A 14,383-nucleotide genomic window follows, 5' to 3' on the forward strand; every position below is an offset into this window, starting at 1 on the left:
AAAGACAAATATCATATGATTTCACTCATACTTGGAACTTAAGAAAGAAAGCAGCTGAACACAGGTAAGGGGGAAAAGAGGAAAAGGAGAGAGGGAAACAAGCCATAAGAGACTCATCACGATAGAGAACAAACTGAGGGGAAATGGAGGGAAGTCCGCAGGGGAATGGGCTAGATGGGTGATGGGTATTAAGGAGGGCACTTGTTATGATGGGCACTGGGTGTCCTTTGTAAGCGACAAATCACTGAATTCTATTCCAGAAACCAATATTGCACTGATGTTAACTACCTAAATTTTAAATTAAAAAAAAGAAAAAAAGGGGCGCCTGGGTGGCTCAGTGGGTTAAAGCCTCTGCCTTCGGCTTGGGTCATGATCCCAGGGTCCTGGGATCGAGCCCCGCATCGGGCTCCCTGCACAGCGGGGAGCCTGCTTCCTCCTCTCTCTCTCTGCCTGCCTCTCTGCCTACTTGTAATCGCTGCCTATCAAGTGAATAAATAAAATCTTTAAAAAAAATGAAAAAAAAAGTCCAAAAAAAGAATAAAGTTCCCAACATCCCTAAGACTATTGGCACCAGTCCTTTTCTCCTGCTCCATGGCACACTTAAAATTTCCCTTTTCCTTTTTTTAAAATTTTTAATTTAAATTCAATTTAGTTAACATATGGTATATTATTAGTTTCAGGGGTAGAATTTAGTGATTCATCAGTTGCATATAACACCCAGTACTTATCACATCAAGTGCCCTCCTTAATGCCCATCACCCAGTTATTCCATCTCCCCACCCATGTCCCCTCCAACAATCCTCAGTTTGTTTCCTTTGTGTGTGTGTGTGTGTGTGTGTGTGTGTGTGTGCTAGAGGATCAGTTATGGGTTTATTGCCAAACAGTGAGAACTTCTGAGGCCTGGACAAAGATCATCTTTGAGAATGCTGAGCCATCAGAAGCTGCGCTAGCCTCATCAGAATTTTTGTCAAGAATAGTCACAGGCAGTGAGGAATGGGCACTTCTCATAGGAGATGCATTGTGTCGGTTCTGAGCCGCCATTGACGATTCTTTCCTCTGTCCATTATTTCATTGGGTTTAATAAGATGGTGATATTCCTTTTTTTCCCACATAAAATATGTTTAATAAATATTTTGATCAAAATTAAATTAAGAAAAAAATCCCAAATAAATGGTAGGTAATGCTATTGAAGCAATCCAGAAGAAAATAAAATATGACAAACCAATAGAAAGAACATTAAAACTATGTCTAGGTAAGATGACCATGTGAGGGAGTCCCCTCTGCCTATCCAAACCGACCCGTTAACCTTGCAAACTTGCTCCAAGTTCTGTCTTCTCCAGGAAGCTTTCCCCATCACTTTTGGTATGCACCAGGATCACCTCTGAACTCCTTAAAGCTTCTCTTCTCCAGAACAGCTTTAATCCTTTCTACCACTGCCCACATGTCATCCTGTAGACCCTTTAGCATTATAGTCCTCCTCCATCAGCTAAATTCCCATTCTGCGCTAGAATCTTTTTGACAGAAAGCACCCTCCCACCCAATCCAGATGGAAGATCTCATGCTCCTGCCTCCTTTCCATTGCTGCTGGTGCCTTTACCTCCAGGCTGTTGCTGCTTCTCCAGTACCTGCCACCTGCCAGACGTTGTCCTCCAGACGTGCCTCCCCCCCAACACCCCCACCGCCCCCCTTCAGAACCTTCTTAATAAGAGCTGGTCAGATCACATCTTTTTCCTCCTCTGATACCTACAGCACAGCCAGCATTCCAGAGGATTAGAATGCAGGGACAAACCTGATTCACAACTGAATTTCTTGTCTTCTTCCCACTTCTAACCACTGCCCCCTTCCCGGTGCCCAGTGCTGCCTTTCTCCTTCAGGCTGGACTCAGTAAAATTTTTTTTCGTTTTATTTGTTCTCAGTGTTCCAGAATTCATTTTGTTTATGCACTACACCATGCCCTCCCTAATACCCACCACCAGGTTCACCCAACCCCCCACCCCCCTACTCTCCAAAACCCTCAGTTTCTTTCTCAGAGTCCACAGTCTCTCATGGCTTGTCTCCCCATCCAATTTCCTCCAACTCACTCCTCAGCAAAGCTTTTCTCAGGAGGTTCCCCTGATGGCAGTCCTCCTGCATAGTCTGTGATTCCACTGACCATCCTGTCCTCCCCATTAGAGAAACACCCCCAGCAGACCAGAGCTGCAGGAGCAGGACTGGACTTCTCTCACACCCTCCAGCATCCACCAGAGTACTCAAAAGTTACTTGGAGCAGGAGTGTGTAGTGAAGAAGGGGGCTGTCTGTGGCTTTGTGTGTGTGTGTGTGTGTGTGTGTGTGACAGTTATGCCTACATTTGGTACATTTGGAGAGATAGTGATATTCTAATTCTATCATTTCTTCTTCACTTATGAGTTAATTCTGGATGATGCCTTGGAACTCTTTAGCTTGGAACTGTTTAAAAAAAAGAAAGGAAGGAAGGAAAGAATCAAGCGATTTTCCTGCCCTTGTACAAATAGTAGATCAAAGATAGTAGTTGACAAGAAGTTTATGTTCATAGAAGCATCCTTCAGTTTTGTATTGAAATTACTTCTGAGCTTTACTCAGTGCTGCTTGTAGCCATGACAACTTTATTTCTATAGCCTTTATCTCCAACCTGGACCTGTACTGTCCTCGATGCATTTTGTAGCTTTCAAGCACTAAGTCATTTAGCCTGGAGATTCTGAATTAACTGTTGGGCTGGGGCTCTGGCATCAGTATTTTTTAAAGCCCCCAAATGATTTTGGTGTGCAGTCCAGGAACTGCTGCTCTAATTCACCCTGCACTTAACATCCTGCTGGGAAAATATTCAAATGCCAGCTGGGTTATGTCAGTTGCCAGATGCGTGAAATACAGATTCCTGAGCCTAACTTTGGAGATCTCGGTTCTGTACTCATCTAATCTATGGCTGTAATCTACTGTAGGCCCCTCCTTTCCTGCCAGACTTGTTTCCTTGTATTCTTTATGTCTAAAGAAAAATTACTTCCCACCTCCCTCCACCCAAACACACATACAGAGGCACAGGACACATGATCTGACAAACGATTTTTGCAGCATATTTATGGACGGGAGCCTGACAGGTGTACATTTTCCACACTGAAACATGAGCCCCAGGAAATATTTGAGAGTAGACAGAAACAGTGGGGTAGAGTATTTAATACTCTTGGAGCCAGCTGCCTTTCCCTAAAGCCACAATATTTGCTTATTCATTAGCTTGACTGTTTTCTTCAGAGAGCCTTGAAGTAAATATTCATAGTAAGCATCCAAGCTTGCTGAAAGAGTATCTTTGGGCTAGTCGACCTGACAGAAAAACTCTCCCATCACTTGCCTTTAAACTAAAGGAAAGCAAGATCTGGTTGAGACATTTCCGAATTTGTGATCAATTTCAACACCGCTCTTGACACCAGCTGCCTGGTACCACTGATGACAAAAATCCCTTCTGATGGAGGGAGCAACCTGGGGCAGATTATGATTAGAACTTCTTCCTCAAACCTCTTCCCAGAAACAGAGATGTTTAAAATTTTCACAAAAACCAAAGGAAACTAAAACTGAAACACAGAATCACATTTTCAGAAATCTGACATATGACTACCCTAAAGAAGGCCCGGTTTGCCAGGGAATTTATATATATATATAAACTCAGAAGTGGAAATTTTTTCTAAGGGGTTATCCATTAACCAAGTCACAAGATAAACACGATCTGGCTCCAGATATCACAAACACTGGATACCAGTTATTGTTTCTTATCTAGTTTTCTTATTTGTCAAAAAGGAAACACAGAGTGGAACTCAATCATTGTGGTGTTATGAAGTTACATACTTTATAAGATTATTTTTCCTCAGCTAAGTGTACACATTTAATCCCGATAAGAGTGTGTGAGCCTATTGGCCTTTTCTTCCTTGTGAACCAGGGATGATGAGAATATTCCCGAATCAAGTTTTACACACAGAATGGAGTTCGTAATGAGCATTGGACTGAAGGGCAGAAGAACTGCTTCTAGACTTTCACTGGACTTATTTAAAATGTTTCATTCCACAGCAGTCTAGTGGGGGGGGGCACTAGATCCCCATCCACTCCATGTGAAAACAGGGTCAGGCAATTCTTGTTATAAACACAGGGTTACAAGAGTTAGTAAGTACAAGTCAGGGCAACTGACCCCTTCTGATTTGCCCAGGATTTTCCTGCTTTAGCCCGGAAAGACCCACATCTTGGGACTCCGTTAAGTCCCTGGCAAAAGCAAATTCTTGGTCACCCCAGTGGCAGTCAGAGAATATAATCTGTACTCTGGGCTACAGCCCTACTCTCCATAACATGCTGAAGTCATTACTTCTGATGTTCAAGTTATTTGTAGCTCTATGATTTGTTCCCTCAACTAATGGCTGTACAGACAGCTTTCGAGACCAATGAATAGATGATATCTTCATCGGTATTCCTCAAATAACACTTGAAAGTAAATGAGCATTAGAGTAGGTATTCAATAAAAGCTCATTGAATTATAGACCATTCTTTAATCGTAGTTAAATGACAAATTAGGCTTATGGGGGGGGATTGGATCTATTAAGTTATTACAATAACGGCAGTATTGGACCCCTCGTTCTCAACCAAATAGTTTGGAACTTATCTATGATGTAGTAGGAAAAAAAGGTGTTAAGAGCCTTGAGTACTAGTTCTACTTTTGATACTATATGACTTTGGCAAGTCACTTCCTCTGAACTTTAGGTAGCCCAAATTTAAAAGCAGGAAGTTGGGACAGGATGGTTTCTAAGCACTCTTACAGCTTAACATTCTAGAGAGTAAGCAGTGCTGTTAAAAGTTAAGTAATGAAAGAATTGCATTACATTGTAACTTCAGTACAATTAAGAAATAAGTATTGTTAGTTCTCAAGGGTTACTTCCTCTTCTCAGCAACGTCTGTGAATATCTGATTCCTCCCACCAATGCCCAAAGTACCCCCACCTCCAGAGTTCTTTTTGGTCTCCCACTAGCAAGCCAAGAAAAACTGATTTGTTTTTTTAATTGATCTATAAGTTCCAACTTTTCTTTGGTAACTACAGATTTGCTCATAAGTTTATTGGACTGACTGACAATCTATTAAAAGTGGCTGGCCTTAAAATATCTGTTTGAGCTGTGCTGTTCTGAGCCGGGACAGTCGCTTTTCTTTTGTTTACAATTATACGTTGAGTTGTCCCATCTTGTCCAGGTATTTAGATCACCTGTCTCCCGATGACCACATAAATTAAGCAAACAAAAGAAGGAACAAATCGGCATCTTGAGAAACCTATTCTGCCCTGGTCCAAGGCTCTATACTTACCAGAGGATTTGGAAGAAGGAAGCCATAGTCTTCAGAAATGTGAAATCTTTCTAAAGATAATAATGGTGTTGTCTTCACATTCTGACTTGGAGGCTCCATAATTTTGTTTGAAGTATCTACATTAAAGCCTAAGTTCCTGAGTGCCCTCTCCCCAACAAATATCAAAGGTTTGGGGTAAGGGACCTTCAGAATAGCATCCTCCCTCTGAGGTTAATTGTGCAAGTGCCTCAGCAATGGAGAAGACCTTGGTCTGAGGTTGAATTCCAGACTGCCATGAACTTTCTCTGACACAAGGCTGAGTAAACAATTAGAGACTGCTGATTAAAACAAACAGGCAAACAAAACCACAACAGAAAAAAAAATTATTTTTTTTCCTCAAAGTTGTAGTATATGAGAAGATTGGTTTTGAATCCAGACATAAGTATATTTTCCTTTGGAAAAGGAAAACTAAACTAGAACTTTGGTCGTGACTGATCCCACATACCCTGACAGTAACCTTATCTGTATAGACTTTTGACACACTGGGGGTCTTTATCTCCAAGGAGTAAACTGTTAAAACTGGATGTTAGCTCCATTTAGACAGATAATTCAGTGGCTGGTGATGACTGGCCAGGAGAGGAAGACTCTAAATGCATGTCAGAACCTCAGAGGGTTCCGAACAACAGCATACTCCAACACACTGAACAACATACTCTAACATACAATTGCTTTGATTTTCTTTGAGAAATAGTGTTTAATCATTTTTCAAAATCATTAAGCACAATAAGGAAGGCATATATATTTTTAAGTTGAATGAATAGGTAGTGGATATTAACAAACTTAAGAGCCTGAACAGATGATTTGACTTAACCAGCTCCCTTTATCCACCATCTTTTGAGAACCCACCACCAAAATAGGTGATTTTACCTTTGAAGTACCTAATAATTTTACGATTTTACAGGTTAATAAATTGGGGCACACATATGTGAATAACTCTGTCTATTGTCACTCCACTAATTATTGGCAGAGTGAGGACTAGAGCTGAGGTATCTTGACTTCCAAGCCTTTGCTGTGTTCACCAGGTCAGGATACCAGGCTATCTTTTAAAAGTGCTATCAGAGTCTGAATTCACTTAACTATGCAGCCCAGTTATAAGTTCCAGGCCATAGATCTGCCCTATGGAAATTGTGAAGATTCTGCCTTTTTCCGAATGGACCCTGAACTTGGTTCATAAAGTTGGGAACAAATTTATTTGATGTATTTTAAAAGATTTTATTTTTTTATTTGAAAGAGAGAGTTAGAGCACATGTACAGAAATTGAGGGAGGAGGGGAGGAAGAGGGAGGAGGACAAGCAGACTCCCCACCAGGCAGGAAGTCTTACATGGGACTTGATCCCAACACCCAACATGCAATGATATGACCTGAGTCAATGTCAGATGCTTAACCAACTGAACCACCCAGGTGCACCCCACTTAAACAGGTTTATTTGGAAGCTAATTTATCTAAACACATCTTCACCTTCTTCCCTTTCTCTAAGAGAAGTGGAAAATCTAAAGTGTGCCTGGGTGGTACAGGCTTGAGCACGGGACTCTTGGTTTCTTGGATCATGATCTCAGAGTGGTGGGATTAAGCCCCAAGTCTGGCTCCAGTGCGGAGTCTGCTTGAGATTCTTTTCTCCAGTCTCCCCCTCTCCCTCTGTTTCTCCCCTGACCCATCACACATGCTCTCTCTCTCTCTCTCTCAAATAAATAAGTATATAGCATCTTTTTTTAAAAAGCTAAAAGCCAGAAGTTCTCTGATCATTCATTGAACAGTTTCCATGGAAGTTTAAACTTTAAAAGTTGTATGTGAAAATTAGCCCAATTGATTTATGGTTCATCAAACATCTGATAGCCATTTTTAGTTATTTACTTTCCCTTAACCCAATATCCAGTCAGTCTTGAAATTGCTTCCTATGCCTTCTAAGTGCAATTTCTCCAGCTTTATATGTTTAATCATCTTGTTCTCTCCCTCATTTTCAGATGAAAAGAGTCCCAGTAGTTTTTCTTGATGCTAGTCATGTTATTTTGCATCCATTTCCTCTGTATCCTCTCCAGAATTTACTGTAAAATTATAAAACTGTAGAATCATAAAATATCAGAACTAAAAAGGAACATTATAGAGTACATGATCTAGTTCAACACCTCACTAAATGTATGAAAAGGCGGAAATTTATGGGCGTGAAATGGCTTATCACATGTTACCCTGGGAGTGCACATAAGAATTGGACTGGGGTTTTGACTTGCTGCTTCTCAGTCCAGAATTTCTCACCGTTGATTCAGTGAGGCCTATCTGGTGAGTAGGAGTGTGAATTTCTATCACCTTCTATGAGGCTTTTCAACAGGTGGCTTAAACTTCTGAGCCTTCTCTTCCACCTCTTCAGGAAATAGTAATATTTATCCCAGAGGCATTTTGGGATAAATAAATGGGAAACCATTCTTTGAAGCACTTATCAGACTATAGTAAATGCTGTTTACCTCATTTTCTTTCCATCTCATACTGGAAATCCTTTTTTAATATGTTTCTCTGGTTTTCTCTCTTATAAAAATTCCAATTATATCCTCTTCTATTTCAATCACTGACTCCTTTTATTTTTTTTAATTTTGGCCCTGAACGTGTACATTATAGTGTTATTACAACTATTTTCTACTTCAGTATGCTTATGCATTTCCATCTGATCTTAGCCGTCAATTCTATCTCCCCAGTTTCCTAACTCTACATATTCAGTCTTGAACTTTCTGGCTTCCAAGGTTTAGATTTTATGGTACTTGTGGGTCAGTGAACATCTCAGTTCCTACCAGAAAATCATTCAAGCGTTCCTCCCTGTGGGGGCTCCGGTTGGTGCCCTTGGTTAACCATCCAACTCCGAGTTTCAGCTCAGGTTTTGATCTAAGGAGCAGGGTCATGAGATTGAGCACCACATGGGGCTCTGCACTCAGTGTGGAGTCTGCCTAAATTCTCTCTCCCTTTCCCTCTGTCACTTCCACTGTGCACTCTCTCTCTGTCTCTCTCAAATAAATAAATAATTTTTTTTTAAAAGAGTTCCTCACTGTAAATTAAAGTTCAAGTTTTCTTGATCTGGCACTCAATAATGTTCATTGTCTGACACCTTATCATCTCTCTAGCTGTGCAAAATTCAATAACCACTTTGGACTTCTTTCATATCCCATTCAAGTTCTTCCTGGTTTGACAGTTACCAACACATTTATCTCATCTTTTCTGTTAGGACTGCAAGCTGCTTGAAGAATTCATACCCACTTTGCATCTTCCTCTAGCAGCATGTGTCCAATGTCTGGTTCTCAAGAAGTCTTTGTTAAGTGAGTGGTCTTTCAGAGTCTCATGGTGGACCCCATATTTTTAGAACCAGTGTATTGATGCCAGGTAGAAGTTTGTACTGGCTCCACCCTGGAGACTTACTCTGTCCTAAGGAACACAGTGGCCACACAGTCCATGAAGCTCTGCCTGGTATCTTTCTTATTTACTAAGAGGAAGTTGGTGAAATATAATTGAGAACAGGAACTTCCTCTTCTAAGAGAAGGTTTGGAATTTCAGAGTCTTGGGTTCTATAATTAGCTTTCCCACAGATTACAATAGAATCCGTGTGCAACAAGGGTTCTTTTGTTCTACTGGGTATTAGGGCCTTTTGGAAATGGAACCAGGGATATTCAGAAAAGGAAAACATTCACAATTGAAAATTGTAAGATATCACTTATATATTTATTTTATTTTTTGATATTTTATTTATTTATTTGAGTGAGAGAGAGAAACCACAAGCAGGGGGAGAATCAGAGGAGGGGGACAAAGAGACTGTGCTGAACATGAACTTGAGGTGGGACTCAATCTCAGAACCCTGAGATCATGACCTGAGCTGAAATGAAGAGTAGGTTTAACTGACTGAGCCACCCAGGCACCCCAAGGTATCATTTATATGTTTAATTGTGGCAATTTCAGATATACTTAGTCTCGGTTTCAAACTGATTAAGTTCATCTGACTTGTCGCAAACAATCAACCCAAAGAACGCTGGTACACTGGGGCTATTCCTGTATAGCTCATTAATCCCTTTTTTGTAATTCCAGTGGGACTTTCCATTCCTCTTTGATGAACCATGTGGGAATCTGGCATTTTGTCTTTTCTTCTTCTCTCCCTGCTCTATCCCTTTATTTTTATATTTTAATTTTTTTTAACTCTCCTCTTCTTGACATTTTCTAGGACATCTATTCTTTCTGGTTTGATTGTACTCAAAAATAATAAGGAAAATTAGTAATTAATACTCAGTGATTTATCTCCTATGACAAGTCTTCTTCCACGAATTATCTCATTTAACCCTCCCACAGCCCTGAGACTTAGGTCCTATTATTCCCATAATTTAGTTGAAGAAACTGAAGCTTCTAAAACTTAAGTAAAAGCCTAAGGTCATCTGTTTTATAAGTGGTGTCAGGACTGGGACATAAACAATCTGACTTTAAAGTCACCACTCCTAGGGGAGGTGGAGGGAAGAAAAAATTAAAAATAAATAAAAATAAAATAAAATAAACTCACCACTACTAACCACTAGGGGCAGGGCTTCCCCGCTTTGGTTATTCTCTCCTGTTAGTTCTAGTTACAGTTTACTGTTGGTCATCCCCAGAGTTCAGATCCTAACCTCCCTCTCCTTACTTTGTTCCCTCTTCAGTGACTTCATCCATTCAAAGACTTTGGCTGTCATCTCTAGACTGATGATTCTCAACATTTTGTTTCTAGTTAGATCTCTTCTGCCATCTATTAGATGTCTTCACTTGACTGTTCCGTGGAAGCTTCCTATGAAAATCTTAACGCATAGAACATATCCTAAGTTAACTTTCATGAAGGCAGGGGTAAAGGCTCTCTCTGTTTGTATTTGCATAGCTTCCATCCCATTGTTTTGAATTAATTCATTGGTCCCTTTCTCCACTAGTGAGCTCCTTAAAGTAAGGTTAGTGCCCTTAATCTTTCCATCTCTACTGTCTAGCTTAAGGACTAGCAAACCATGTTTGCCTATTAAATAGTTACTGAACAGATGAGTAATTAGGGTAGAAGTTCTGATGTATATAGGGTAAGATTTAACACCATTAATGAAATTATGCTTGAGTCAATACACATTTGTGTATTTCTTCTCTTAGCAGCCAAAATTTTAAATGCATTGCTAAGTGCTATAATGTAAGAGTGAAAAAGCCATCGATCTTATCTATAGAAAACTGGTAAATTAGCGGTTGAGATCATACACACACACACACACACCCCACACTGAAAGAGAGTGTCATAATCACAATATAAGAGCAAAACTGGCATGTTCAAAAATAGAATTTTAAAACTCTATGGGAAGAAAGTTGAGAGAAACTTCCCTACAAGTTAATTTTTCAGCTCAGTTTGGGTTTGGGCAATGGCCTAAAATAGTGGTTCTCAAATAGAAATGAATATGTGGGAGGTGGTTGTATCAGCGTGATCACTGGAGCTCTTCTCAGGGTTCACAAGGCTTTACTCATCCTTAGAATTTTGGAGGGCCTGGTATGCATATTCTTCAAAAGACACTCTCTTCCAAAGACAGGTTATTCTGGTACTGCTTCTCTCCTCATTCATTCTCGCCACCAACATTTTTGAAAACCAGCAAAAAATAGGGGTGCTTGGGTGCCTCTGTTGGGAGTCTGCCTTCAGCTCAGGTCATGGTCCCAGGGACCTGGGATCAAGTCTCACATCAGGCTCCCTGCTCAGTGGGAAGCCTGCTTCTCACTCTCCTTCTGCCTGCTGCTCCCCCTGCTTTTGCTCTCTCTCTAATAAATAAATTTAAAAAAAAAAAATCAGCAAAAAATGAAAAGAATTCCGATAAAATCAACAGCATGGTTTCCTATCAATAACTCTGCCAGTAAATCACTACTGGCAGGGTTATTGATAGGAAACCACGCTGTTGACTTTATAAACTTGTAAAATATACAAATATATAAAAATATTTGTTACATCAAAATCATTGTTTTTATAATCAAGAAGAAATATCAGTGCTGTTCTAATATCGAACACATTTTGACTTTATGTTGTTTAAAATTTCCATTAGATTGACCTAGCCTGTCATTTGATTTTTTTTAATGGATGAATTTGCAGGTCACATATATGATTGAATCACAGAGTTGGAAATCACCTTAAGATGATCTATTTACTTCTGATCTTTTACAAGTGTACAAACAGACCAGCGAAGGTGAGTGGATTATTAAGCTCACATTGTCATTTTCTTTTTAGTAACTTTATTTTTTAGATTAGTTTTAAATTCATAGCAAAATGGAGAAGGAAGTACAGGGAATTCCCATTAATCTGCCCCCACAAGCACAGCTTTCCATACCAGAGGGGTACACTAGTTAAAAATCAGTGAACCTACATTGACGCATCACTGTTATCCAAAGTCCATAATTTACATTAGGGTTCACTCCCAGAGTTGTTCGTTCTATGAGTTTTAGCAAATGTATAATGATATGTATCCACCTTTATAGTGTCACACAGAATAATTTCACTGAACTAAAAATTCTGTTTTGCTTATTTATCTCTCCCTCTTCTCTAACCCCTGAAAATCCTGATTCTTTTACTGTCTCTATGCTTTTGCCTTTTCTAGAATGTCATATAGTTGGAATCATGCAGTATGTAGCCTTTTCAGATGAACTTTTTTTACTTACTAATATACATGGCAGGTTCCTCCACTTTTTTTTTCTTTCTTTCTTTTTTTTTTTTGTTGCTTGCTCACTCATTTCTTTAAAGTGCTGAATAAGGGGCACCTGGGTGGCTCAGTAGGTTAAGTATCCTACTTGTGATTTTGACTCTGGTCATGATCTCAGGTGGTGGGATTGAGCCCACACTGAGTGGGGAATCTTCTTGGGATGCTCTCTCTCCCTTTCCCCCTGCTCCTCCCCCCACTTGTGCTCTCTTTCTCCAAAATGAATAAATAAATCTTTTAATAAAATAAGGTGCTGAATAATATTACATTGCTATGGTGTTATGGTGCACCTCAGTTTCTTTTTGCATTTCCCTACTGCAGGACATCTTGCTTGCTTCTAAGTTGTGCCAATTATGAATAAATAAATAAATATGAAACATTTTTTAAACATCCATGTGCACATTTTTTTGTAGACATAAATTTTATTTTCCTTTCCTCAAATTATGGGTCCCAGTGTGAAGCAAATGCAATGACTTTCAATACATGGACATATATATCTTTCACGTCCTCTTTCAAGCTATTAACTTTACTCTCTGCTGTGAAGGTGTAAGATTTCCCAGTTGTATCAACCATCTGACTTAAATCTCTTTGGAGTATTTTTGGCCCATCATAAAACCAAAACTCAAAGCCAACACAGGATACTTTTCCATCAAAGTGCATTTACACTACCTTGTATAGTAGGTGATTTTTAGAGTCTTAGATCTTATAAGCTGAACCTGGAAGTATATTCCTATTTCCTGCAATACTTCTGGTAATTTGTCAAGTCTGTACCTATGATGTTGTCAGCAGGTAAGCATGTTCTATGAACAAGAGAAAACCTTTTACATCATTTGGGTAATAAATAATAATCACATTTCAAACAGCAGATATATGAATTCCTTTAGAAAATTTGCTCACCCATTCTCTGAATAAAGCATATTCACCAACATATTTATGGTTTTCAGTCTGATTGATTTTAACCTGTAACTAGTTAAAAAAAGAGGTGATGGTTTACAATGTACATTTCTGATAACACAACTGTGGCTTCACATCTCAGGTTTTGCTTTCTTCAGAAAAAAAAGTTAGCTTTTTTTTTTAGCAATGTTAGCAATACTACTTTATTTAATGCATTTTTGACTATGTCAGTATCAAAGCTGTCCTCCAGATAAGTAATGTCTAAAGCCTACAACCCATGGACCAAGTGTTATCCAAGTCCATGTGCAATTTGAGTTGCAATTTCTTGGGTAAATGTGATTATGACTATCAAATAAATTATAGTGCTTTTTATAATGCCATTTTCAATTAAGTTGCTAGCCTAAAATAGGCCATCTTAATCTTCACATTTTTACATAGAGGTGAGTTCCTAAGGTATATGTAATGAAAATGAGGATACAATATTCTTGTAACAATCTGGTGCATAACCTCGCATTTTTTAAAAATTAATTAATTTATTTTTTCAGCAAAACAGTATTCATTGTTTTTGCACAACACCCAGTACTCCATGCAATATGTGCCCTCCCTACTACCCACCACCTGTTCCCCCAACCTCCCACCCCTGCCCCTTCAAAACCCTCAGGTTGTTTCTCAGAGTCCATAGTCTCTTATGCTTCGCCTCCCCTTCCAATTTCCTTCAACTTCCTTCTCCTCTCCATCTCCCAATGTCCTCCATGTCATTTGTTATGCTCCGCAAATAAGTGAAACCATATGATACTTGACTCTCTCTGCTTGACTTATTTCACTCAGCATAATCACTTCCAGTCCCATCCATGTTGCTACAAAAGTTGTGTATTCATCCTTTCTTTCTTTCTTTTTTTCTTTTTAATAAACATATAATGTATTTTTATCCCCAGGGGTACAGGTCTGTGAATCACTAGGTGTACACGCCTCACAGCACTCACAATAGCACATACCCTCCCCAATGTCCATGACCCCCTCCCCCTCTCCCAACGCCACCTCTCCCCAGCAACCCCCAGTTTGTTTTGTGAGATTAAGCATCACTTATGGTTTGTCTCCCTCCCAATCCCATCATGTTTCATTTATTCCTCTCCCATACACCTAACCCCCCACGTTGCATCTCCACGTCCTCATATCAGGGAGATCATATGATAGTTGTCTTTCTCCAATTGACTTATTTCACTAAGCATGATACCCTCAAGTTCCATCCACGTCATCGCAAATGGCAAGATTTCATTTCTTTTGATGGCTGCATAGTATTCCATTGTGTATATATACCACATCTTCTTTATCCATTCATCTGTTGATGGGCATCTAGGTTCTTTCCACAGTATGGCTCTTGTAGACATTGCTGCTATAAACATTCAGGTGCACGTG

At 39.5% G+C, this 14,383-nt stretch overlaps 2 protein-coding genes across 2 annotated transcripts in view; one reads left to right on the forward strand and one right to left on the reverse strand.

Moving 5' to 3' along the window:
• IDO2 (indoleamine 2,3-dioxygenase 2) overlaps window positions 1-5,549 on the reverse strand; it is a 56,574-nt gene extending 51,025 nt beyond the window's left edge. Inside the window, exon 1 of the mRNA XM_045997154.1 lies at window positions 5,342-5,549. Within this exon, the coding sequence (XP_045853110.1) occupies window positions 5,342-5,440 (99 nt within the window). The 5' untranslated portion in view covers window positions 5,441-5,549. The remainder of the gene's footprint in view (window positions 1-5,341) is intronic.
• The window catches only part of LOC123936669 (A disintegrin and metallopeptidase domain 3-like), a 219,908-nt gene that overhangs the window by 1,426 nt on the left and 204,099 nt on the right, over window positions 1-14,383 (forward strand). Inside the window, exon 2 of the mRNA XM_045997152.1 lies at window positions 11,473-11,566. The gene's annotated coding sequence lies outside the window, so the exon portion shown is untranslated. The remainder of the gene's footprint in view (window positions 1-11,472; window positions 11,567-14,383) is intronic.

The sequence above is a fragment of the Meles meles genome, chromosome 2 (genome assembly GCF_922984935.1).
Source record: "Meles meles chromosome 2, mMelMel3.1 paternal haplotype, whole genome shotgun sequence".
Classification (NCBI taxonomy): domain Eukaryota; kingdom Metazoa; phylum Chordata; class Mammalia; order Carnivora; family Mustelidae; genus Meles; species Meles meles.